At 43.9% G+C, this 27,651-nt stretch overlaps 1 protein-coding gene across 5 annotated transcripts in view; it reads left to right on the forward strand.

Annotated features, from left to right (window-relative positions):
- The window catches only part of FNDC3B (fibronectin type III domain containing 3B), a 490,638-nt gene that overhangs the window by 456,150 nt on the left and 6,837 nt on the right, over positions 1-27,651 (forward strand). For all 5 annotated transcript variants that reach the window (XM_033959077.1, XM_033959075.1, XM_033959076.1 and 2 more), the window contains exons 23-25: positions 5,413-5,625; positions 18,065-18,231; positions 23,485-23,612. In XM_033959077.1, coding sequence (XP_033814968.1) covers positions 5,413-5,625; positions 18,065-18,231; positions 23,485-23,612 — 508 coding nt within the window. The remainder of the gene's footprint in view (positions 1-5,412; positions 5,626-18,064; positions 18,232-23,484; positions 23,613-27,651) is intronic.

Consider the following 27,651-nt stretch of genomic DNA (forward strand, 5'->3'; position numbering starts at 1 on the left):
GCCCCAGCCACTAATTTGGAGACCACTGAAAATGGAATGTCCAGTTTGGAGATCTGACTCAAAGCCTCCCAATTCCAGGGTCCTCGTTCAAGCAATCCAAGTGTCCAGGTAGCTTGAATCCACGACCTCTGCACCCTATCTACCCTCTCACCAATCTACCTGTTCTCTATCCACATACTAACCCAGGGGTCGGCAACCTTTTTGCAGCAAAGAGCCAATTTATTCAAAATATTTGTCCCAAGATTTACAAAGAGCCGAAAGGTATAGCTTCTCTCCCCTCCAACCCCTTGCAGGGCTGTGCACCCAAGGTTCTCTCCGAGCCCTGACTCTTTAAACTCCCTCCCAACCCACGATCCCCCCCCAGGCCTTCCAAGGTACCTGGTGTTCCAGCGGGGATCTTTGTTGCAGGAGCCCGACCCTCTCGCTCCTGCCTCTTCGTGGCTGCCTTCTAAAAATGGCTGCCACGACCTCTCACGCTACTACAGGAAATGTTGCAAGCAGCTGCGAGAGGTCACAGAAGCTATTTTAGAGGCAGCCACGAGGAGGCAGGAGCGAGAGGGCCACGCTCCTGCCACAAAGACCCCCACTGGAGCACCAGGTAATCCGGTAGGCCCAGGGGGGTAGGGATCATCGGTTTGGGAGGGAAATTAAAGGGCCGGGGCTACACTCTCGAGGAACGCAGGGAGAGGGGAGACATGATTGAGACGTTTAAATACGTTACCGGACGTATAGAAGTGGAAGATAACATTTTCCTTCTCAGAGGCCCCTCAACCACAAGGGGGCACCCGCTCAAACTCAAGGGCGGAAAATTTCACGGCGACACCAGAAAGTATTTCTTCACGGAGCGAGTGATTGATCAATGGAACAAGCTTCCAGTACAGGTGATCGAGGCCAGCAGCGTGCCAGATTTTAAGAATAAATGGGACGCCCATGTGGGATCCCTAAGTGGGTCAGGGTAAAACATTGTATAGTATTAAGGGGGGGGTCTATGGAGTGGGCAGACTTGGTGGGCCTTGGCCCTTTTCTGCCGTCATCTTTCTATGTTTCTATGTTTCTAGGAGAGCCACAGCCACATGCAAAAAAAAAAGCCCCATGTGGCATGTGAGCCGCAGGTTGCCGACCCCTGTACTAACCCATCCACCTACCTGCCTATCATTGATTTCCTAGCAGCTCAACTAATCTACTCTTCCTAACTCGCCATCCATTTCATGTGAACGGTGTTTATTTTTAACCATCTGTACATGACTCCTGACCAGAAATCTGCCTCTGCGAACTCTGCAGGTGGTTAAATAGCCGAATACCCTGCTGAGTGAACACAAAGTACCCACAACCTGAAAGCTGTGTCAAATGTCCTCTTTAGAACATATCCATTTAAAACAAGATAAAATAAGTTCTTCTTGTTCACAAGCAAGCGAATCGTGCACATTTCTGCCCATGATCTTTTCTCACTTTTTTTTAAAATAATTTTTATTGGGGCTTTGTATTGGTCTTTACATGGCTGAGCGTTCCTTTTCTCACTTTTAATAACGAGAGCAACTTCTTCTGTTCAAAATATCGGCCGGTAAGCGCGCTGAGCAAAATTTCCAATATGGTGAAGCTTGTACTTCAAGAGCAGTGTGTCGTAGAGAATAGCATACATAACGTAACATCGTGCTTATAGACCGCGGTAAACGAAAGATTAATAATAAAAATAACATAAAAGACGCATAGACCTAATTGGCCAGATACTTTGAGAAAAGGTAAGTTTTCAACTGGGTTCTAATATGTTTGTAAGAGCAAGCTCTACGCAACAACGGTGGAAATTCTTTGACGAAGGAAGCTGCCTGGAACGCTAATGTATGATACAAATACTTCGTTCTTTTACAACCCTGAACAGATGGAAAAATGAACAGAGCGAGTGATCTTCTACTGTATTTATAAGATGCTATATGGAATCTAGCAATCATATAAATTGGAGCAATACCGTACACAACCTTATAACAAAGACAGCCCAAGTTGAACAAAACGCGAGCTTCCACCATGTCATTCTCTAGTGTGTCGCAAACGGTGCACCACGGCAGATTCCAGGCGTGCCACGAGATGCCAGTGAGGAGGAGGGGCACCGGCTGATTGCTTAGTGCCTCTCGCGGCGAGAGAGACGTTCTGTAGTCAGCTGGCGCCTGTGCCTCTCCACGCTTCTGCTCTTTCTCCTCGCCTCTTCTTCTGCACCACCACCACCATCCCTCCCCCCCCCCCCCTCCCCACCGGCGGTAATAGGAGGCTCAGGGCTGCAGCTGGAGGACGTCCGCGCATTTCCGGGTGCCCTCCAGTCGCTGCCCCTGCGATTAGTGTGCCGCAGCTTAAAAGCTTTGACGCACTGTTCTAGATTAACATCGAGCTTAGAGGATGTTTGGAATAAAGGGGCAGATCTGTAACCTAGATGCACCTATTCTCACACATGTGTTACTTGTGTAAGCGTTTAGAATACTAGCAAATGCCTACCTGCAAGGGGGCTTCAACAGGTGCCGCATGGGTGGGGCTTCCACATGCATATAAGTTAGGTATATGTGCCTAATTATTAGGTTCATTGGTAACTAGTTATGCTAATATTATGTAACGAAGCCTTGGTGCCTGGGTTCTGTTATAAAATAGGCCCCCACTTTATTTAAGAACATAAGAATAGCCTTACTAGGTCAGACAAGATCCATCAAGACCAGTAGCCTATTCTCACGGTGGCCAATCCAGGTCACTAGTACCTGGCCAAAACCCAAGGAGTAGCAACATTCCAGCATCTCAAAGAATAGCAAGATTCCGGAACCCCAAAGAGTAACAAAAGATTCCGGAACCCCCAAGAGTAGCACCATTCCATGCTACCGATCCAGAGCAAGCAGTGGCTTCCCCCATGTCTTTCTCAATAACAGCCTGTGGACTTTTCCTCCAGAAACTTGTCCAAACCTTTCTTAAAACCAGCTACGCTATCCGCTCTTACCACATTCTCTGGCAACGCATTCCAGAGCTTAACTAGTCTATGAATGAAAAAAAAATTTCCTCTTATTGGTTTTAAAAGTATTTTCTTGTAACTTCGAGTGTCCCCTAGTTTTTGTCATTTTTGAAGGAGTGAAAAATCAATCCACTTGTACACGTTCTACTCCACTCAGGATTTTGTAGACTTCAATCATTTCACCCCTCAGCCGTCTCTTTTCTAAGCTGAAGAGCCCTAACCTTTTTAGTCTTTCCTCATACGAGAGGAGTTCCATCCCGTTTACCATTTTGGTCGCTGCTCTTATTTATTTATAGCACTTGTAGCCTGCATATCCAGCATCTATGCGGGTGACAGTAATACACACAAAACTCAACAAGCCACAATACAATACAGCAGTGTATCTCAAACTGTGTGCCTCCTGAGATTCTAAGTGTGCACACTGAGGAGGAAGCGAGGCGCCTTCCAGCTAACTTCCTGACGCGTTACAGCACCAGTGCTGCCTGATTTACCGAAGACCTGCATGTTTCCCCCCTTCTCTCTAGTGTCCTCCAGCTTCCCCCCTGGCCTCCCAGTCTCACCTTTTAAAGCTAATTACAGCAGCCTGCAGAGGATTGCCAGTAGGTAAAATGATTTTATTTTCAATATAGTGATTGAAATGTGTCAGTTTTGAGAATTTATATCGGCTGTGTATATTGTGTGTATATGAAAAATGAATGGAAAAAATTGCATTACAATTAGTAAAGGGTATGGGATCTGGGGCAGAGCTTGGGTGGGCCTAGGGAGGTCTGTGGTTGGGAAACTCAGTTGATATTTGTTAGACTTAGGGGGTACTTAGCTTGAGAAATACTGCTTTAGGCAATCAGCTGGCGCCAGTGCCTCTCCTTCTCTCCGGCCCTCTTCCCTGCTGGCACCCCTACTGGCGTCTCAGGGCCCATCTGGAGGGCCTCTGCACATGCACGGATGTCAATGTGATGATGTCATACACATGATGTCATCACGGTGATGTCCGCGCACTTCTGAGTGCCTCAAGCCATGGCCACTACCTTTAGTGTGCCCTGGCTCGAGAAAGTTTGAGAGACACTGCAATACAGTATATAACTTACAGCCTGAGACCTGCTCCTTAAAACAAATAAGGCCAGATAACTGCTAAAATTACACATTGCCTAAGTTTGAAAAGGCCAATCAGGAAAAGAAAAATATTCAAACTTTTAAGGAATGCCAAAAAATCAGAAATTAAATGAATAGAGTCTGGAATTGAGTTCCACAATGAAGGTCCAGGTCTGGAATTAAGTTCCACAATGAAGGTCCAGCCACCTGAAACATTTGGGATCGATTTATGACCTTAGTGACCGAACGAAAGCAGAGGGACAATCAAAAAGGTCTCTAGCTTGCAATCTTAGAGGGCGACAAGGTACATATGCTTGTAATAAAGAGGCAATCACCTTAGGTAACAAGTCACGAATATATTGAAATACCAAGGTCAAAATCTTGAATTTTATTCGCCATGCAAATGGCAACCAATGAAGTTTAGCCAGTACAGGTGGGGCATGGGCGTAGCAAGGTAATTTGGCTATTATCCTAGCAGCTGTGTTCTGAGCCACTTGTAGAGCCCTTAATGGATTCTTCGGCAGGCCACATAGAAGCGAATTACAGTAGTCTAATTGCAGCAAAACATAGCCCTCTGGGCACCTAATTAGAGGCACCCAGCTTAGTGACTTGGTGTCCTCAATGCCTAATGTTTTTGATCTGTCATTAGGTTCGGAAGCAAATGTACAATAGAACTTTGTCTGGGGGTGTCAAGGAAGCAGATTGGGGGTTCTTTTATGTAGCATATATCATGTTTGGCAAGCATAGGCAAAATTGTGTGTAAAAGAGCATTCCTTTGAGACCACTGCTTATTCCCTCTAAATTGAGCAGAAGTTCTCCAACTGTATTCCGGCCTGAGGAGGTGGTGCTTCGATATTGTTTTTTCAGTGGCTAAAGACAGGCAGGTTCCCCGAGGTCCTGCAGAGCTTGCCTGGCCCTCGTCCTTGAAAAACTGATAATGAGACAGCCCCCTCTGCTGGTAGGATTGTATATGGAGGACTCATGCTCAGCTTAGAGGGAACAGTTTTTGAGACCATGAGTAGTGAGTTATCTGCTCCTTAAGTGTGTTATCAGAAATGTAACACATGTGCAACATACATACAAAGCATTTCTGCTGCAGGCATGTGACATGCATGTTTTCTGCTGGGATTGTTATCAAATAAATAAATCTAACTATCATTTCTAGTTTGGGTTTTTTTTAAAGGTGGAACTTGCTTTATATTGATCTAGGTGTAATAAATGTGTTGATATGAGATTTATAAAACGGACCGATATGTCCTAGGGCAAACATTTCAGTTCACTATTGTTTTACACTCTAGGTATGGTTTACTGCTACTGTATCAGCTGAATGTTTGATTTTGTAGAATCCGGATTCAGGCTGTGAATGGAATTGGAGCTGGGCCGTTCAGCCATGGTATAAAGGCAAAAACCAGCCCTCTACCCCCTTTGCCGCCTCGGCTGGAGTGTGCTGCAGCTGGTCCTCAGAGTTTGAAGCTGAAATGGGGAGACAGTAGCTCCCGAAATCACGCTGTAGAAGATCTGGCTTACATCCTTCAGATAGAAGACAGAAACAAAAGGTAAGTTCACGATCTGCTTTACCTCCAGCCAAGGATTCTCAACCCAGTCCTCGGGAAACCCCAGTCTGGTTTTCAGAATATCCATAATGAGTATGCATGAGGCTTATTTACATGCACAGCCTCCATTGTATGCAAATCTACGTATCTCATGCATATTCATTGTGGGTTTCTTGAAAACCTGATTGGCTGAGTGAGTCCCAAGGACTGAGTTGAAATCCCCTGCCTCAAGCCATGTCTATGTGGATCTTTTTCAGTAAAGAGAATGATGTGAAAGTCACACTCTTACTCCTGGATTCTATATGAGCCCGGTGGTGTCGGATGGAGGATGCTTGCTACTAATTGCTGGAAGAAAGTTATTTTAAGTTAAAAGTTGTGGGGGAGAGATTTTGGCTCCCTTTATAGAGCACTTCCCTTCCTTCCTTCCCTCTCTCCTTCCTTTCCTTCCTTCCCTCCTTCTTTCCTTCCTTTTCTTCCCTTCCTCCTTCCTTCCTTCCCTCACCAATAGACCTCAGCCAGCCAATATGCGTCACTGTACCATAATGGCAGAGACCAACTGACCCTTCAGTCAGCCCACTGATGCTTGCCCAAACTGCAAGAATACATTCTCTCTGCCAGTCAGAGGTGCTTGAGCACTTGCAGGGTATCACTCCTTATCTAAGTTACTTTTGCTCGTCATGTTCGCCCCTCGATCCCTTTTTAGCACTCAGACCACCACCATCCACCATGTTCAAGCATTAAACCCTGAAACATCCAGCTTCCCAAGGTAACATGCTGTCACTTAGCAACTGAGTCGGCTATGATTGAGGGACTTTTTTTTTTTTTTCCATGTGCACTATATGGTCTAAATTAAAAGTTATCCATAATAATACAAATCCTCAAACTGGAAGAAGAAATCTTGAAAGAGAGAAGGTGCTGTCTCTCATCTTGATGCATAGTTTAGAAGACGAGAAGGCAGTTGAAGTTAAGATGGTTCTTGGTCTTCTGTGCACGCAGGTAAAGGAGAAATTAAGTGTCTCCCGTCATGTAATTGGCTCACAGTGACCTCCTGCATGAGCTTGTCATTAGCAGCTGTTTCTGAACTTATTGAACTTTGGTGAGCCATTGCAGATAATTTGTGAGTGGTTCCAAAACCTTGCTTAGCTAAATACTCGGAAATCACAGGTTATTGATGGGTGACAAGGTTGGCAAGCATGTGCAAGTGGTAAACTTTGCTTCAAATGCTTGTTCTTTAACTTAACAGCAGAGAAACATTTCTTCTACCTTTGAACTGAAGCGTCAAAGTCCTGAGACGTTTTTTTTCCCATGTAAAGCACCTCTTCTAAAAGTTAGGTCACTCATAAAAGCATGCATGCAAATATGTACATCTTTGTACAGTAGAGTAATGCTCGGGGGAGGAGCTTGGGAAGAGCATAGGTGGAGTCCTGATTTATGTGCATATTTTATAAAATACACATGTACATGCTAATATTTAGGCCTTCTCCAGAGCAGATTTCTCAGCCCTCTTTGCACCCAGCAGTAATGAAGGGGTAATTTAAAGTTCAGACTCCATTTTGTTTTCAAAATATCTGTGCAGTCTTCCTGATAATTTGATTCCAGTTAGATCCACAGTCTCCATTCCCTGAATATTTCTTGATACTATCAGTGCATGCAGTCAGATTGTTTTGGGTTTTTTTTTTTCCTTTTTAAATTTTGCTAATCAGAAATGAAGCCACAATGCTTTCTAGTTCCTGTCTGCTTTTGTAAGGAGCCATATTCTGATGACTGTTTGAGGTTACCTAGTTTACAGAAACTGGCAGATAACTGGATTATCTGTCATGTCCAATAACATCATCTTGATAATTAGAGACAGTGGTATAGGCCATGATCTTTTGGTATTTGGTACACTGCTAACAGACACAAACCGTTTTGTTCAGCTAACAAGAGTTCTTTTTTGGATTTTGTTTGCCAGGTCTCGTACTGCATAATTGTGTTGGGTTTTGTTTGGTGGGGGGGTTTTGGTAGGGGAAATAGCATTTTCTTCCTGCTCTTTTTTTGGGGATTCCAGTTTAGTTGGAGCCAGAATGGGATCTGGCACTTAAATGCAATGATGCAGAGTTTCGGCAATCTGGCAAAACAGACAGAAAAGGCAAGCAAGATGTCTAATATCAACCAACAAATCCCAATTTCGGCAATCTGGATGCCTTCCTCAGGGGACAAAACAGTAAACCAAGTGAAACGTTCGATAAAAATAAAGATTGAAGCCATGCCAGAAAAGCAAATCGTGTTGCTGAAACGGGGATCCTAGCCAGGAGCTTTAGCGTTTACAATCCGTTTCCAAGTCTAGCATATTAGGACTTTTTTGTGCGAATAAATGTAACTGTTGGTTGATATTAGAAATCTCACTTGCCTTTTCCGTCTGTTATATATAGAGGCAAGGTTTCTTCTCTCTTTTTATTTGGTTCTTTATACCGTGTTTCCCTGAAAATAAGACTGTCATATTAATTTTGGGCCCAAAAAAAGCCTTATTTTTTGGGATATCTTTTGTTTTTCATGTACAATGATCATCTCTCCCTTCCTCTCCTCCACCCCAATTCTTCCCATTTCCTTTCTCTCCCCCACATGTGCAGCATCTTTCTTCCCCTCTCACCCATCCCCTTGTGCAGTATCTTTCTATCCCTCCCTTCCAATCCTTGTTCAGCAGAACCCTTGCATCTTGTATCCCTCCCTCCCATCCCTTCCAGCTTCTGTCACTCCCTTCATTCCATCCCCCGTGTAGCATCTTTCTATCTCCCCCCCTCCCCCCCGTCAACCCATCTCTCCCTTCCCATCCGAACTGCGAGACTAAATGTACCATATAACAAACAGGCAGCGTCGGCAGCAATGTAGACTGGCTCCTTCACGGCCTGGGCCGTTCCTCTGCCACATCACTGATGACATCATCAACAACGCGGCAGAGGAACGGCCCAGGCTGCGAAGGAGCCTATCTACATTGCTGCCGGTTTGTTATAAGGTACATTTAGTCTCGTGGTTCGGATGGGAGGGAGAGATGGGTCGGCTGGGGAGAGGGGGGCAGAGGGGGAGCGCTGCCGGCGATTAGGGCTTATTTTCGGGGGCTTATATTAAGACCTACCCCGAAAATCATGCTAGGGCTTATTTTCGGGGTAGTTGGAGTTTTTGGGGAAACACGGTATCACAGACCGCCGACATTGTAGGCACTTATGGCGCCTAACTCAAATTTAAGCACCGCTAGGCACCATTCTATAAGGCGCGCTAGCCGTTTTAGCGTGCGCTAAATGCTAACATGTCCATAGACTCTAATGGATGCGTTAGCGTTTAGCGCACGCTAAATCAGCAAGCACGCCTTAGTAAAAAGACCCCTAAATGATTGTTGATTTCATATTGGATTCCTTTTTGTATGATTGATATCGAAGTAAGAATTCTGGATATATTATATAAGCTCTCGTTTTTGAGTTTTTTGAATGCCCACTTTAATGCCATCCCTTGATCTTATGGGACTGGAAAACACCTGTTGAGCTGTAGGTCAAAGGGGATTTTTAGGCCGTACAGCTTTGCGGTACCTCTTTGTTAGTCATGAGGGAGCTGAAACCTGAGGTAATGAACTTAGACGACATCAACAGTGGTGGTTCCAAAAATCAAGTCATTTAATTTACAGAGAAGAGAATTATTTATAAGAGTCCCAGCCACAGGCAAATTGGAGGTATTTCATGAGCTTCAGTAAAAACCGCAGCAAATGCTATGATGGCAATGTTCTCGTTTTTATTTTCTAGGACTGCCAAGCAGTTCTTGGCCAACTTCAGCTGGCTGCTGGCCACTGTTTGAATGAAATACAATAAACAGGCATGAAAATCCCAGCACTGGCCAAAAGAATCTACCTTCAGGGTTCAGCTTCTTCAGAATCCTGAACTGGGACGCAGAAAGAACTAGGAGTATGCATTTGAATTGAGATGAAAAATACAGTGAAATGGGCTTGTTTCGTTTCAGAACAAAGCAAAATATTTTTTTTTAATAAATCTTTATTGATTTTACAATCTTCAATAGTGCAATACATAAATATATCATATATAATAAGTCAATATAAGCACATTTAACTTTCAAATATACATAACCAACCAATTTGTCCCCCTACCCACCCACCCACCCAATGATAATTTAATAAAACACAGAAACATAGATTTCCCCAATAACCTTACCCTATTAGCCATATGCTTCCATCCTCCCACCCATCCCAAGTGTAAATATTTAAAAATCAAATTATGACAGAAATAACCCCCTCCCCCCCACCCTTCCCTGGATGTGTACCAAAATAAACAAAGTAAAACATCTTAAAATGCAAAAAAACAAAACAAAAACCGCAACAATAAGAAGATCTAGGGGTCCTTTTACTAAGACGCTAAACGCTAGCGCGTCCGTAGGATATAATGGACACGTTAGCGTTTAGCGCGCACCTTAGTAAAAGAACCCCCCCTAGAGTCCATACCACAGGAAAAGGCATTCATAAAAAAATTATTCTGCATAATTCTCTTAAAAGCACAGCACTGGCCAGCAAAACAGAGAACCTAAATATAATTAACCCAAGTGGTCAAAATAAACTATACTAAGGTATACAACATATACCACTTAATGTGAGAGATGCTTCAAAAATATAACGTATTTTTCTTTATTATTTTTTTATCCCCAGGAAAAGGCCTCAGATTCGGAGCATACGCGTAGTCCTTTCATGGACTGTACTGTCAGCGTATTTTTACAGCTCCATACTCCAGTCATAGGCCAAAAAAACCTGGATTTTATCATTTTTTAACTAGTTTTTTAGAACTTTTTTCAATAAAACTTAAGTACTGTAGTAAAACTTCAACATTACAATATAACTTATTTAGAATACATTGCTCTCTAAAAGAAACAACAATTGACAGTTGAAGTACTTATCTTAGATAATATTCATTGTGACTTGAACGTCCTGGTAGTGAGCTAGTGAACTGTCTGGATTGCCTGTATAATGCCTGTACCAACGCTTCATCTTGGCTGGCTACTTTTGTGTTACATTGGAGAAGTTAAGTACTTCCTGCAGTTGATTTTGTTTTTCACCTGTGCCTACTGGGCTGCTCTTGGTCGCTCACCTTCCCCAGATGAGGGGTAGAGACAGCTTTTATAATTTGCTATATTTCTCATTATTGATTTTCACCTTTAGCACATTGATTGGTGCACTGGTTTATCACAGTTAATTCAAACAAGGTTAGCCCAGGGATGTTTCACAGTTAATAAATACCCTTCATTGGGTTTATACTTGTGACAGCTGAGTTCCAGGGGTTCATTCCCCTGTGCAAGCTAGAGAGTTGCACGGGGACAGAAATCCCGCCCGTCCCCGCCAGGATCCTCTCTGTCCCCACCCGTCCCCACCAGGATCCTCTCTGTCCCCACCCGTCCCCGCCAGGATCCTCTCTGTCCCCACCCGTCCCCGCCAGGATCCTCTCTGTCCCCACCCGTCCCCGCCAGGATCCTCTCTGTCCCCACCCGTCCCCGCCAGGATCCTCTCTGTCCCCACCCGTCCCCGCCAGGATCCTCTCTGTCCCCACCCGTCCCCGCCAAGATCCTCTCTGTCCCCGCCATCCCCGCCCGTCCCCATAAAAAGCAGCAATTACTTCTGACAGGATCATCAATTCCACAGTTTCTTTTGTGTTTGCGCTGCTGTTTTCCTTGTAGAATCTCTTTGGTGGAACCCTTTTTTTGTTTTCTGTTCACGTAATTAACTTATAAACCCCCTCTTTTACTAAGGCTGACGTGTCCATTATGTTATATGGATGAACCCTGCTTCCAAAGCCTTCCATACCCTTGGGAGTCCCGTTGGCTAGAGGGGGGTCCCTATGAGAGTCCCGTGGGCTAGAGAGGGGTCCCCGTGGGAGTCCCGTGGGTTAGGGGGGGATTCCCGCGATCCCCGTTCTCGTGCAGACCTCTAGTGCAAGCTGTGTGACTGAGGGCTTTCCTTTATCACAATTATTTATTTCTTTAGTGCTGTGTTGTTCGAGCTGTCTCTTAACCTCACCCTTTATAATTTTGGGGCAGGGGGGATGAGTTTCTGGCTCCTGGCTTCGGGAGCAGCCCAAAAAAACGTATTCTCGGCAGGAACGCAGAAGCTAGTTGAACGATGCAACAAAAATGACTTTTTAAATAAAACTTAATCGGTGAAATGTCTCTCTTCTCTCCAGATATTAAAGATCAAACTTCTGCACACAGATTTTTATTTATGTTTTTTTTTTGCTTCGGCCTTCTTTTGTTATCTTGATGTGACCTTTATTACAAGACAGCTGAGCATTCTTCAGACTTAGTCAGTCAACAGTCTGCCAACTGACATGCTAGCGTGGGTGTCCTCTGCAGGGTTTCCAGACAAAGTAAGACGCGTACTGTAAACTTTAAATACACGACAGGCGTCTTTTCTTGCCTTTTCAACGTCAAATAAGATGTAGCCTAAAGAATTAATCCTAAACCAATTGTTTCAGCATCTCGATGGATTAGAGCTTTAAACAAGAAATCCCGTAGAACTCAACTGTTCGCCTTCCCCTCGCTAAAATTCTGTCACTATAAAAGATTCATAGACAAAACCTTCGCCTACCAAGCAGCCAAGCTCAACACATGGCTAGCCCAAATGATACTCGAGGCCCCCTCCTACTTTGACTTCAGAAAATCTCTCAAACTTACCTATTCAGCAAACAAGACCCCTAGTGGCCCCACCTGCTCACATTTCTCCTCCCCCCCAGCTCTTAACCCCCTTTATAGCTTCTCTCTTCCCTATCTTCAACAACCTCCCTCCATCCTCTGTCAATTTCGGGTTTTACTTGTTACTTAATTGTTTATTTGGTTGTAAATCTGCTTGAAAACGTAGATCCTATTCTAATTGATGTAAACCGCCTAGAACTCGCCGGGTATGGCGGTATATAAAAAATAAAATTATTATTATTATTAACGTTCATTTTACTGGAAAGGTGGTGTTGCTTCATTTTCACCTGCAGCCTTCTCGAAAAGCCGGTTGTGAATACGAGCACCTAAATTAGGCTTGCCACATTTTATATTTTGTAACATTTAGAGGCCAAAATACATGCATGCATGCACACTTTCTTTTTGAGAATTGCACACACCACATATTTTCTGAGAACATCCTCTCTGTCATGTACACCCCTAGCTTTCACCCTGTGCGACCTCACCTGGAGTATTGCGTTCAGTTCTGGTCTCCTCATCTCAAGAAAGATACAGCGGCACTAGAAAAGGTTCAGAGAAGAGCGACCAAGATGATAAAGGGGATGGAACTCCTCTTGTATGAGGAAAGACTAAAAAGGTTAGGGCTCTTCAGCTTGGAAAAGAGACGGCTGAGGGGTGAAATGATTGAAGTCTACAAAATCCGGAGTGGAGTAGAACGGAGTGGATCGATTTTTCATTCTGTCAAAAAATTACAGAGAATAGGGGACACTCGATGAAGTTACAGGGAAATACTTTTAAAATGAATAGGAGGAACTTTTTTTCACTCGGAGAATAGTTAAGCTCTGAAAAGCGTTGCCAGAGGTTCTGGTAAGAGCAGATAGCGTAGCTGGGTTTAAGAAAGGTTTGGACAATTCCTGGAGGAAAAGTCCATAGTCTTGTTATTAAGACATAGGGGAAGCCACTACTTGCCCTGGATCGATAGCATGGAATGTTGCTACTCTTTGGGGTTCTAGAATGTTGCTACTACTGGGGGTTCCGGAATCTTGCTTACTCTGAGATAATGGAATGTTGCTACCCCTTGGGTTTTGGCCAGGTACTAGTGACCTGGATTGGCCACTGTGAGAATGGGCTACTGGACATGATGGGCTATTGGTCTAACCCTGTAAGGCTAGTCTTATGTTTGTATGTCTGTCTGTCTCTCTGTTTCATGTAGTTTTATTTATAGCGCACCTTTTACAAACATCGATAAATAACAAACAATTACAAAATATTATAATAATAATAATAACTTTATTTTTATATACCGCCATACCCAGATGAGTTCTAGGTGGTTCACATTAATTAAACAGAGTTACAAGTGCTTCCGTACAAGATTGACCAGAGTTGCGAACAGCGAAGAGAAGTAAGGGGGGAGAGGGGGGAGTCAGGGGGGGGTTCATTAGGGGAGAGGTGGAGGTTAATGAAGGGGTATTAAGGGTCCTGGTCTTGGAATAGGTGGGTTTTGAGTAATTTTCTAAAGTCAAGGTAGTTGGGGGCTTTGAGGACCATTTGGGCTAGCCATGGGTTTAGTTTGGCGGCCTGGAAGGCGAAGGTTTTGTCAAGGAATTTTTTTGAGTGGCATAGTTTTAGGGAGGGGAAGGCGAAGAGTTGAATTCTGCGGGAGTTCTTAGTGTTGTGGTTTAGGGTGAAGTGAGGGGAGATGTAGCTTGGGGATAAACCGAATATTGTTTTGTAACAAAAACAGGCGGATTTGAATATGATTCTGGATTCTAGTGGGAGCCAGTGGAGTTTGTGGTAGAAAGGGGGTGATGTGATCCCATTTTTTCAGGCCAAATATGAGGCGAACAGCGGTGTTCTGGATTATCCTTAGTCTCCTGATGGTTTTCTTTGTGGCGCTCAAAACGCATCATTCAGCTCCAACAAATAAAATAAATGCTCAACACCCATATTTCATTTCACAGAAAAGATATCACTTAAGGAGTTTCTTAAAACTATTCAAATCATTCTGCTTTCTAATGAAAAGCGGAATATTATTCCAAGTATCGGGACCAGCACAAGAAAATGACCCCATCCTGGTTTTATATAACCTCGCTTGCCTTAGAGTGGGGACATTCAAATCCCCAGAATGAACTGAGCGTAAACGTCAAGATGGTGTATATAAGGAAATGTGATCAATCAAATATTTCGGTGCCATCCCATGGATACGAAGATATGTTAGCAGCAACAATTTGACCCTTATCCTGAATTCTATTTTTAACCAATACAGTTTAACGTAGAACTCGGATACATGATCAGATTTCCCAATTCCGAACAAAACCCAAATTATCGAGTTTTGAGTTACATGTAAAGTATGGATTGCAGTCCTAGAAACTCCTAACAATACCAAATTACAATAATCCAGACTAGGCAAAACAACAGTTTGGAGAACATATTTAAAACTGACCCCAGACAAATAAGATCTGAGATTACTCAATAATCTCAATTTAAAATAGATCATCTTTACCATTGCATTTATGTGAGACTGGAAGGACAAATGGGAGTCTAATATCTGACCTTAGACGAGAAATGGATGGTTGTTCCCAAGATTTGGGTCCAAATGTTTCCAGTGGTTCAGGCCCTAGACGTTTTAATGTGGATTATTTATTTGTTTTAATAAAGCCTTCATCTTGGACATCAACTCTCCACAAGCCTTTTGTTTCTTGGTCGTGCCCTCTTTGTGGAGGGATCAGGGTCAATTTTCTTGTTGTTCCCAAGACTTGCACTGAATCTGGAATGTTCATTTGACAACGTCACTTTTGTCTTTGAAACACTCAGCATTAACTTATTTCTATCCATCCACTTTTTTACTTCAAAGATCATCAGGTTTTACTGTCTCAACATAGTTACAGAACTATAAATATAAAACATTACAATGGTCCAGCGTCCCGAAAACCAGAGACTGAACTGTACTGTGTCTCCTCAGAGTATTTACGAACATATCATAAATTTTGCATTACTAGAGCGAGTGCTGAGCTACTGTAGTAATTTGAGTCTGAAGGGAACAATGTCTATCCAGTACTACTCGCAAAAGTTTTAAAGACGATACCAGAGGGTATTCAGCATTATTGATTGTGATAGTGGTCACCAAAAGCAGATTTGTGTTTTTTTCAGGGTTGCGTTTCAATTTAAGATGTCATCCAGTTATCCATAACATTGAAAAGTCTATTTAAGGTATTGATAATATCTTCTTTAAAATGGGTCATAGGTAGTAATATCATCTGCGTGACTATATGAAACGACGTCTAACTTTTCTAGGGCAAAGAGAAGATAAATAAAGGTTAAAGAGTATTGGAGATAATGGGGATACCTGAGGGATGTGTGTACAGAACAGGAGAATCACCTGCACAAGTCAATCACAGACGAACAAACAGTGGAGAAGTCTAAAGAAAAACAGGTAAACTGGTGTGTCTCAAGACTCTGCTTTATTCACTCAATATCTCAATTCGCTCAATGACTCGACATGTACATGTTTCGTACCAAACGGCCTGCATCAGGAGTCTTACGTGAAGTAGAAACTAGAGGTCTGCACGGGAACGGGGATCGCGGGAATCCCGTGGGAATCCCCCCTAATCCACGGGACTCCCACGGGGACACCCTTCTGGCCCACGGGGACCCCCTTCTGGCCCACGGGGACCCCCCTCTGGCCCACGGGACTCCCACGGGGCCCCTCCTCTAGCCCACGGGACTCCCACGGGGATGGAAGGCTTTGGAAGCAGGGTTCGTCCATATAATATAATGGACACGTCAGCCTTAGTAAAAGAGGGGGGTTTATAAGTTAATACCTGAACAGAAAACAAAAAAAGGGTTCCACCAAAGAGATTCCACAAGGAAAACAGCAGCGCAAACACAAAAGAAACTGTGGAATTAATGATCCCGTCAGAAGTAATTGCTGCTTTTAATGGGGACGGGCGAGGATGGAGGTAATTCCTTGCGGGGATGGGTGGGGACGGAGAGGATCCTGGCAGGGACGGAGAGGATCCTGGCGGGGACAGATGGAGACGGCGGGGACGGATGGGGACGGAGAGGATCCTGACGGGGACGGAGAGGATCCTGGCGGGGACGGGTGGGGACAGAGAGGATCCGGGTGGGGACGGGTGGGGATGGAGAGGATCCTGGCGGGGATGGGTGGGATTTCTGTCCCTGCACAACTCTCTAGTAGAAACACCAATTATTCAAAGGCCCACTCGATAGAACAAGCTTGTACAGCACTGCAGGGCTGGCTCTTTCCCTTGAGGTGCCTGAGGCTCCTGATGCAGGCCGTTTGGGCCGAAACATGTACATGTCGAGTCATTCAGTGAATAAAGCAGAGTTGTGAGATACACCAGTTTACCTGTTTTCTTGAGGGACTCCATACTGAGTTTTCCAACATCCTTTATAGAACCTGCTCAGGTTGTGTGACCCCTAAACGTGGATTTTAGGATTGCAACCCGTAGTGTGGGAAGTTCTACTTTGTTCACATCACATTCTGGGAGTGTGTGGTGCAGCAGTTAGAGCTACAGCCTCAGCACCCTGAGGTTGTGGGTTCGAATCCCGCACTGCTCCTTGTGACCCTGGGCAAGTCACTTAATCCCCTTTGCCCCAGGTACATTAGATAGAGTGGGAGCCCACTGGGACAGTTAGGGAAAAAATGCTTGTGTACCTGAAAAATTTGTAATCCGCATAGAATTGTAGGATATGCGAAATATAAATTATTAAATAAAGAATTTCTTTTTGTAAAATAAATATGGTAGTGTGGTGGATTTCCGTACGTATGTGTATGCAGTAATCCCAAGAGCTGTACTACTTTTCGATCTATTTCAAAATTCTTATGCCCGAAATCACTAAATATTCTTATCCATTCTCTGGTGATTTCAAAAATAGATTACTGTAACTCTCTTTTTAAAGGAATATCATTAAACGAAATTAAACGTCTTCAAATTATCCAAAATATCTCCATTAAACTCATAACCAAATCAAGAAAATTTGACCATGTTACACCACTTCTGAAAAATGCGCATTGGCTCCCAGTCATTCACCGGATAACATACAAACTCTGTTTACTTACCTTTAAAACTCTTTTGAACAAAACCCCAGCATTTATATATAAATCATTAATTCCATATCATCCATCTAGAACATTAAGATCCAATGAGCAACATCTTTTAACCATTCCATCGCTTAAAATCATTAATACTAGACGGCAGTTCATCTTTTCTGTGACCGCCCCACAGACGTGGAATTCCCTCCCAATTTATTTACGTATGGAGCAGGACCTCGGAAAATTTAAAAGTAATTTAAAAACCTTTCTTTTTAAAGATGCTTTTAGTAACCCCTAGGCCACAGATTACATATTATTAAACTATGTTTTAATTTGTCTTCCTATTATACTTTTCCTTTGTATTGCTTTACTATTCCTAGTTGTATTTCGCTATCCCTTCCTTCCCTATGTTCCTTAAATGATGTCTTAGTTTTTAATCTAATGTTACTATTCAAAGTTTGTATTGTATTGTTTATTTTGTAATTGCTAATGAATGTATTTTAAATTGTTCATCGCTTTGAAATCTGACTAAGCGATCAATCAAGAGATATATTAAACTTGAAACTTGAATTTGGCGAGCCGTGTTGGCTGAAATCGTCCTGACTTTGCATACTAACTCGGGAAATAATTTCCCTAGGCTTATTGTTCGCCTGTGGAAAATTCAGAATGACCTGGATTTGTTTTCTCCGTTTTTAGGTTCAATCCCATCTACAAAGGACCGAGCCACACCTACAAAGTGCAGAGGCTGACGGAGTTTACGTGCTACAGTTTCAGAATACAGGCCGTCAACGATGCCGGAGAGGGACCCTTCTCGGATGTTTCTACGTTTAGCACCACCAAGTCTGTTCCACCAGCCATCAAAGGTAACCAGGCCCACTGTTCTTTCCAATATTTTCACACCAAAAACGCTAGTCGATTTAGCACGCAGTAAATGCTAATGAACCCATTATATTCTATGGACACGTTAGCTTCTAACGCACGCTAAATCGGATAATGCACCTTAGTTTAAGGACCCCCAAAGTCTGTTGTCTACTCAATTGTGGGATTTTGTGATTTTCTATGTGATGACTGAATCATTCAAAATAAGACGCAGTACCCACCTGTTCGCTTTTCCATCCCTAAAGGGCTGCACCTATAAAAGATACCGCGACAGAACACTATCATTCCAAGCAGACAAATGGATAACCAACTTCATCTCAAACGCACTTTAGTACCAAACGTTTAGAATGTCAATAAAAACCTACCTCTATGACAAATTTCTCTGACCCCCCCCCCACCTCAACCTGATGTACTTCAATACGCTTCCAGTTAAACCTGAGTAAACGTAACATACCAATGTAAATTCGTAAGTTCGCTATAATGTCGCTGTCTATATACAGACTCTTCCCTTGTAAACCGCTTAGAACTGTTTATGGTATGGCGGTATATAAAAATAAAGTTATTATTATTATTATAGTAGTAACCTCCATAAGAAGACAACATTGGACAGTTAAATCCTAGCTTTATTTTATAGCCTCTTCTCTCTCGAACAGAGGAGATTGAGAGGGGACATGATCGAAACATTCAAGATAATAAGGGGAATAGACTTAGTAGATAAAGACAGGTTGTTCACCACCTCTGTACAGAATCTATCCCCTTTCAACTTTAGAGAGTGCCCTCTCGTTCTCTCTACCTTGGAGAAGGTTGTTCACCTTCTCCGAGGTAGAGAGAACGAGAGGGCACTCTCTAAAGTTGAAAGGGGATAGATTCTGTACAAACGTAAGGAAGTTCTTCTTCACCCAGAGAGTGGTAGAAAACTGGAACGCTCTTCCGGAGTCTGTCATAGGGTTTAAAATAGGGGATTCAAATAGGGGAAATCACCCTCCAGGGATTCAAGACAAAGTTAGACAAGTTCCTGCTGACCAAGGACGGACGCTGGTAGGGCTAGTCTCAGTTAGGGCGCTGGTCTTTGACCAGAGGGCCGCCGTGTGAGCGGATTGCTGGGCACGATGAACCACTGGTCTGACCCAGCAGCGGCAACTCTTATGTTCTTATGTCTAATTGTGTTTTTTTTAGTGCGCTAACTAGAATTTTCTCTTCCCACAAATGAAAAGCTTTAGACTGCAAATAAGCGGCCAGTTTGTGTAATTTGAAAGGTAATGTGGTTGTGCAGCGTTGTTCGGCCTCCTTGGTGTGGCAGTCCATTCAGGCATCAGTCTGAAATGTCACTGAACGGTGGTCGCCTGATTTGCTCCGGCGCGTGGTTTCCACTGTAAATGAGCCTGGAGTTGAAAGAAAAGGTGAGGGTGGTGAGAATGTGGCAAAAGTGGCATCCTTGGAAATGTAATGTAATGTAATTTATTTCTTATATACCGCTACATCCGTTAGGTTCTAAGCGGTTTGAAGAAAATATACATTAAGATTATAAATGAGAAGTAAGAAGGTACTTAAAAAATTCCCTTACTGTCCCGAAGGCTCACAATCTAACTAAAGTACCTGGAAATTAATAAAGAAGAGAAAATAAAGATGGTTGAAAAAAGAAAAATTCTATGTGAATTTATAGGATGGAAATTAAACTGACAGTGAAGAACTTTATGAAAAATACATATGAATGCAGTTAGAGAGGGTAGGTTACAATCTATTTATGGTATTTGTTTAATTGGAAGGTGTTAAGGTGGGTAATTTGGGGGAAGGTTATCTGAAGGTAGGTGAATCTTCTGGAGGTAAAAGAGGAGGGGTTAAGATATTTGGATGAATTTTTTGAAAAGCAGGGTTTTGATTTCTTTTCTGAATGTTTTGAAGTTGTCTGATATTGTCATAAGATTGGAGATGGAATGGTTGATTTTTGCTGCTTGTGTTGCCAGAAGGTTGTCAAATAGCGGGTTTATCTCTAATTAGATTTGTGAGAAACTTGAGCCAAACCGAGGGAAAGAGAAATGGATAAAATGTGACAGCACCAGGGTGCCAACTCCCTTAAGGCATTGATTACTAAAAGTGATATTAGTGCATTGTCCGTAAATAACCTCTTTGTGATTTGGCTGCTGTAGTTTAGCAGGTTACCAATGTTACCTCATGTCAACAGCAGGGACGAGGAGACTTGAGTCCTCGTTTTACTACTATTAATTTCTATAGTGCTACCAGACGCATGCAGCGCTGCACAGAGTCACAAAGAAGAAGAGTCCCTTCTCAAAAGAGCTTACAATGTAAACAGCCAAGACAGACAAACAGGATGTCATAGATACAGTTAAGGGAAATGGTTAATCAGCTGGGTGGGTTGGAGGGCAGAGGGGAGTGCAGGACAATGAAGCCATTGTGACATCACTGATGAGGTTGGCTCTTATTGGTGGAATGAGGCATTGTGACCTCACAATCTCAGCTCTGCTTCCCAAAGACTGAAACTCTTCACACTACTACTACCATGAATTATTTCTATAGCGCTACCAGATGCACGAGCGCTGTGCAGAGTGACAAAGAAGACAGTCCCTGCTCGAAAGAGCTTACAATCTAAACAGGCAAGAGAGACAAACAGGATGTCATGGATACAGTTAAGGGGAACGGTTAATCAGCTGGCTGGGTAGGAGGGCAGAGGAGTAAGGTTAAGGATTGAAGGCTTTGTCGAAAAGGTAGGTTTTCTTTGATTCCCTTATAAGAGATCAGAGCAAAGTCTCCATGCACGCAATGGGGTAAAGCAAGGCTTGGCTTGATGGACTGATTAAACAAGTTTTTATTTATTGATTCATTTCATTGATGTTTTACCGTCTCCAAGGCTTGAGGTAAACTGCAATTCGTAAGATTAGCATTCAAGTCAACAGGCAACAACATAAATGAAATAAATATAGAAATGATCAAGGAAGGAGCTGAAAATATGATGCTGACTGTTTAAATAAAGAAAATGATCCATGATCTAAAGTACTGGAGATATTGGTGTAATTATAAAAATAGAAAGCATTTTCTTGATATCTGTGATTGTAGGGCGTGTTTTATATACTGTTTCTCTTTTCCCAACCCTTTAATGCAGTGGTTCTCAACACTGTCCTAGGGGGACCCCCAGCCAGTTGGGTTTTTAAGATATCCCTAATGAATATGCATGAGAGAGATTTGCATATAATGGAGGAGACAGGCATGCAAATATGTCTTATGCATATTAATTAGAGATATCTTTAAAACCCAACTGGCTGGGGGACCCCTAGGACAGGGTTGCGAACCATTGCTTTAATGGGAGAAATAACTAACTTGCTAGTCACATACAAAAGGAATGACACCAACTGTCCTGTGATTATTGTCATGTACTTTTCTGCCATCATGTTGCAATGTTTCTATAAGCATGAAGTTTTATGACATCACAATGCAGGTGGAAAAAGCCTTAGCCAATAGGGTGAGGGGGAGGTAGTGTGGATGCTGCAGATGGACAAACTGGATGGGTCATTTGGCCTTTATCTACCATCATGTTACAATGTTTCTATATATCCAAAAACAACCGCAGCATCCACTATCTTTTCCTCTCCCTATTGGCTAAGGCTGTTTCCATCTGCATTGTGATGTCATAGAATGTTATGGTTATAGAAACATTGGATGATGGGCCATGTGACCTTTATCTGCCATCATGTTACAATGTTTCTATAACCGTAACGTTCTATGACATCACAATGCAGGTGGAAAGAGCCTTAGCCAATAGGGAGAGGAGGAGATAGTGGATGCTGCGGATGGGCCATTTGGCCTTTTATCTGCCATCATGTTACAATGTTTCTATGTATCCAAAAACAACATCCAATGTTTCTATAACCATAACATTCTATGACATCACAATGCAGGTGGAAAGAGCTTTAGCCAATAGGGAGAGGAGGAGTTAGTGGATGCTGCGGATGGGCCATTTGGCCTTTATCTGCCATCATGTTTCTATGTATTATTCTTGACCAGAAGACCCTTGACCTGCCCAAGGGAAGCAGTGAAGGGGACGGGTAACAAGGTGGCATTTGAAGCTGGTGTATGGCTGCCTACACATCTTCAGTGGAGGGGAAGAGCTTATACTGAAGGGTGGTGTTAGAGAGGGTCTCTTTATGGGAGGATGGGAGAAGAGGGCCGATTTCTGTCATTGGAGCAGAGGAAAGCTTCACTTGAAAGACTTCAGCTCCAGGCTGCATTCACAGTGTGCAAACCTTTCCATCCATGCTCACGCACGTTCCATGTGCAAACATCAGGTTTTGCTGAATTGCTTGATGCAGGTATACAGTTTAGGAAATCTTTCAGGAAATAATGCGTAGTGGAATGTCATGTTCCCTGTGCCATTTAAACGCAGATTAGTAGCAGAAACCATTAATGTTACCGTTCCAACCTAGATGATTAGAATCTGGCATTCATCCTCTGTAACTCAGGATCCTGCAGGGTCTTTCAGAACATCACTTTTGGATGAACAATGCTCTGTATCTGCGTGGCTTGCCCTTTTTTTTGAGAAACGATATGAAGTTTATTACAAGAGTCATGGCGGTGCTGTTCATGATTTCTGAGAATGCGTGTGTAGGCGGCGTACGCGGTCTTTTATTTATTTTTTTTTTAACCTGGAAATTTAGGTGGTGGTTTCTTGTTTCACGGAATACAACGTTTTGGAATGTATTGTCGTTGTTCGTAGAAAGAAGAATTCTCAGCTCAAAAGCATTGATTATCACAGGTCCAACATTAGACTTTGTATAAAGCACCACAGCCCGATTGATGTTTACAAGGGCGTCTGGTCGACAGCAAATATTATGACAGATTCATTGTTCATTGTAGACCTATGAATTTCCTATAAACCTTTTCCAGTTTTAATAATATCCAGTGTTCTACCTCCTCAACTATAAGATATTCTAATTAGTGCACTTCAAAGCATTTATCCAACCTCCCTCTCCTCCTCCTCTGGAATCTGCAGGGCTTTTCTTCTCTCGACATTGCCTGTTTTGCATAACGACATAGAAACCAATTAGCTTTGAGGGTCTGGCACAGATCCCGCATGGGAGTGCAGTGTGGCGGCCAATCTAGTGAATTGTTTGAAGTTTTGGCAAGTGCATGAGAAATACAGATTGTCTTCTGCGCTGCATTTGATACATGTTTGTCATGTTTGCTTCCATTGATGTTAAACCGTGCCCATATTTTTTTTCTTTCAGCGCCTCGAGTCACACAGTTGGAAGGGAACACTTGCGAAATTACATGGGAGATGGTCCCTCCCATGAAAGGCGACCCAATTATGTATGTTCTACAGGTACTTGTTGGACGAGAATCAGAATTTAAACAGGTACGAAAACAGAATCGTAATGATTACAACAGTCATCTGAGCCTAGAGCTCTGCTGCTTTCCTCACCTCATTTGTCTTTATTCAGAGTTCTGCAGAGCTTTTTGGCCATTTTGTCTTCCTGCTTGAGAAGATTTGAAATTTAAGACTTCCAGGTTTTCCCCCCTATTATAACTAACTAGTCTTTAAGCCCGTTACATTAACGAGTGCTAGAATAGATGTGTGTGTGTGTGTGTCTCTCTCTGTCTCTCTCAGCCGCTTTCTGTCTGTCTGTCTGTCTTCCTTTCTTTCTGTCTGTCTCTCTCCTTGGCCGCTGTCTGTCTTTCTTTCTTTCTGTCTCTCTTTCCTCGACTGTCCACCACCACCCCTTGCCTGCTCCCCCTGTCCAGCAGTAGCCCTTCTCCCTTCCTTTTGCCTCCCCCTGTCCAGCAGCACCCTCTTCGCTGCTCCCCCTGTCCAGCAGCAGCCCTTCTCCCTTCGTTTTACCTCCCCCCTGTTCAGCAGCACCTCTTCCCTGCTCCCCCTTGTCCAGCAGTAGGCCTTCTCCCTTCCTTTTACCTCCTCCCCTGTCCAGCAGCACCCCTTCCCTGCTCCCCCTGTCCAGCAGTAGGCCTTCTCCCTTCCTTTTACCTCCCCCCTGTCCAACAGCACCTCTTATCTGATCCCCCTGTCCAGCAGCAGCCCTTCTCCCTTTGTTTTACCTCCACCCTGTCCAGCAGCACCTCTTCCCTGCTCCCCCTTGTCCAGCAGTAGGCCTTCTCCCTTTGTTTTACCTCCACCCTGTCCAGCAGCACCCCTTCCATATTTTTATGGGCTTATCCCTTTAAAGCAATCCTGGAGTGTGACAACCATCCTGATTTTCAGGATATCCTGCTGAGTTTGCATAAGATATATGGCAGCATATGCAAATCTCTCTCCTGACTGTTCATTAAAGGTAGCCTGCGAACTTGACAGGTTAACAGCTCCCAGGATTGGAGTTTCACTTCCCTGCTTTAAGGTGTTTAGATCTCTCAACGTATATCGTACCATCTTTTACTGTCCTCTAAGGTTATACAGAGTTAGATGCTTATGGCTCAATTGATTTAGCTTTTCATGTAGACCCTGCGCTAATTCAGTGGCCTTTTTCTGGGCTTTCTCTATCCTTTTGAATGGGTCAGTTCCAGAACAGTACATAGTAATCTAGAGATTGCCTCACCGAAAAAGTTAAGACAATTTTTCTACAGGTTACGCTTCTTGATATAATTCTCTCACATACTGCTGCGTTATTTCTATACTCTAAATGTCTCTTAGTGTAAAGCAATTTTTATTGAAGCGAAAATAACACAGCAAAAAGATACAATCATGCGGAAAGAAACAAGTCCCCCAACGCCCACCCACTCCCCAGACCCACCCCCCAACCAAAACCATCCAAGCATCATAAAGAAGAAACAGGAATATGCAAGCCCAGGAACCAGCAGCATCCCAACCCTGTGCCACTGGGGAGGCCCAGACACCATAGTCCAAAATACCATGCAAATAGAGCCCTGTGCTCTGATGAGCCCTGAGAGGAACACAAGCCCCCTCCCCCCAGTACCCCCATCCCCACCAAAAAAGAAGAAGAAAGGAGGAAAATAAATAAATTTAATTTAATTAAAAAAAAAAAGGAAGAGGAGAACCACAGCCGGGGAGAGGCAAACCCGAGCCCCCTCCTCACCGCTCAGAACAGCTCAAAGCCGCAGCAGATTAAGAATTAAGCTCCGACTTCTAGGAGACAGAGAATAGATATAGGGCCTCCAAACCCGCAGAAAAAAAATTTTCTGTCGAAAGGAAGCACGCACCCGACTCCTCTCAAGTAACATCAAAGCATGCAGCCTATTGCGCCATGCCCAATACGCAGGAGGGTCAGCCGACACCCACTCAGTCAAAATGATCTTTTTAGCCACCAAGCCCGCCTTCTGCAAGAATAAACAGCCGACACCAGGCGGCAAACGAAAAGCCTCAAATGTATCTAAGAGAAACCCCACCGGAGTAAGCGGGATTGAACAGCCCAACACAGCCTCCAAATATCGGACTACCCGCCTCCAGAAAGACTTAACTACCGGACACCCCCAAAAGGCGTGGAAGAAGGACTTCGGGGCAGCTGTACATTTCTCACAAAGATCCGAATCTGCCAAACCAGAATGATGCAGTTGAACCCTCGTGAAGTACGCCCTATGGAGCACCCGAAACTGGCACTCCCGGAGTTCAGCGGAGACAGAAAGAGTCGGGATCCGCCGAATAAGGCCTCCCACATCCAAATCGGTCAGGAGAAGACCCAAGACCGGGGCCCAATGGGCGCACAAAAGGGCCCAAGAGCGAGGCGGGGCCATCAAGCAAAGCTCCTTAAGTAACGCCGAAACAGAAAGCCCTCCATCAGCAAAGCCAGCAAAAAAGGAACGAAGCCGAACACCTAAACCGAGCCGCAGGCCCTCCGCCCTCAAGGAACGAACATAATGGTCCAATTGCGGAGAAATGCCGGCCAAGAGAGGAGATTCCCATCCCCGGTCAGTACATGTTCCAAATAGTCATTCCAAGTTGGGCCCAGCGTCGAAAGGAAGCCGAAGAGCGGCCGGGCAAGAATTGAATATTCCCTTGCAAAGGCAACTGATCTGACACCCCCGGCTGCTCTCCCAAGCTCAGCACCAAAGTCTTCCAGGTATCCCGTAAAGATCCCAACAAGAAGCTAGAGCGCAGAGAAGAAGGAAGAGCAGGCCGATGTGCATGCAACAAAGAAGATAAATGTCAAGGATGATAGTACGCCCGTTCATAAGCCCAGCATGTATACACGACTCCAAATGCCTCTTAAACCTTAACGCAGCTTGATATAAGCTTCGGAGCATTTACCGTGATTGCCCACGCTATAAACCTCTAGTGCAGCTTGATAAAAAGGGGGGTAACAGTCAGGTGTGTGCTGCAGCCTGTGGTAGCATAGGGCGAGCAAGTAAGCTGCAGCCCCCTCCCCCCCCTTTATTTTGAGCTCGCTTCTGCGAAGAGCAAGCGCAACCCACAAGATTAATCTACAACCCACAAGGATAATCTGTGCATGCGTCTCGATGGCTCTACAGCGATCCGTGGGATCGCTGGAGGGCGTGCATCCAATCGGATCGTTTGCATGCTGAATCTGTAGTGAATTGGTCGCTCGGCGGAACTCGGCCACGAATCGCCCAACAATGATCCAGATCGGTGAGTTTAGTGAATCTGGGTCTTTGTTACTTAAGGCTATAAGACAAATCACCTTCCAGATCTCTCTTATCATGCATCAGAATATCTTCCTCCCAGCGCTTCCCAAATTCTATACGGTCTCTCCAGATTTCTTCAGCCTGAATGTCTAATTAGCGCTATCGTGCATTGAATCGTAATTTAATGTTTTCCTTTACCAGCAGTTTGGTTTTGCAAATCCTGAACTGTGCTCTAACGTCTCTGCCATTATTAAGTAATTAAATAAGTGAACGTGTTGTGGAACAAATGCTAATAGATGTAATTAGGGCTTCTATTCTTAGGTATTTATGCATTGTAAATTTAGGTGTTGATTTTCCAGCTAATGAGGGGTTCTTCAAGGATAGAAAATTCTGTGTCTGTCGATGTTTTCACACTACGGGTATTCTTTAGTGGATCTTTGGTGGTGTTTTAATTGTCTGGATCAAAATAGGGGTACACCCTCAGCGTACAGGACAATTGCGCCCCGACAAGTGCACGCATGGAGCGGGATTTTCGGGGCGCAATTGTAAGTGTAGTGGGGGGGGTTGCGGCAATGTTAAAATTGAGACCGCGTCAGCATCCCCCAAACGATAGCGCCATTGTAGTGGGGGGTTTCCACACACACACACACACCCCTGAAAGCGGAAGAGTCGGGCTTAGGGAGGAGAGCGAGAGTTTTAAGTGTAGTTGTGGGGGGGGGGGGTTTCCCCCCAGACCTCCCCTCAACGGGAGTTCGAGAAGTTGTAAGTGAAGTGGGGGGTTCCCCCCCCCCACATTCCCCTCAGAGCACAAATGGGAAGGCCTGATAGCAGTCAGAGCGGCAGCG

This window comes from Geotrypetes seraphini, chromosome 9 (assembly GCF_902459505.1).
Source record: "Geotrypetes seraphini chromosome 9, aGeoSer1.1, whole genome shotgun sequence".
Classification (NCBI taxonomy): domain Eukaryota; kingdom Metazoa; phylum Chordata; class Amphibia; order Gymnophiona; family Dermophiidae; genus Geotrypetes; species Geotrypetes seraphini.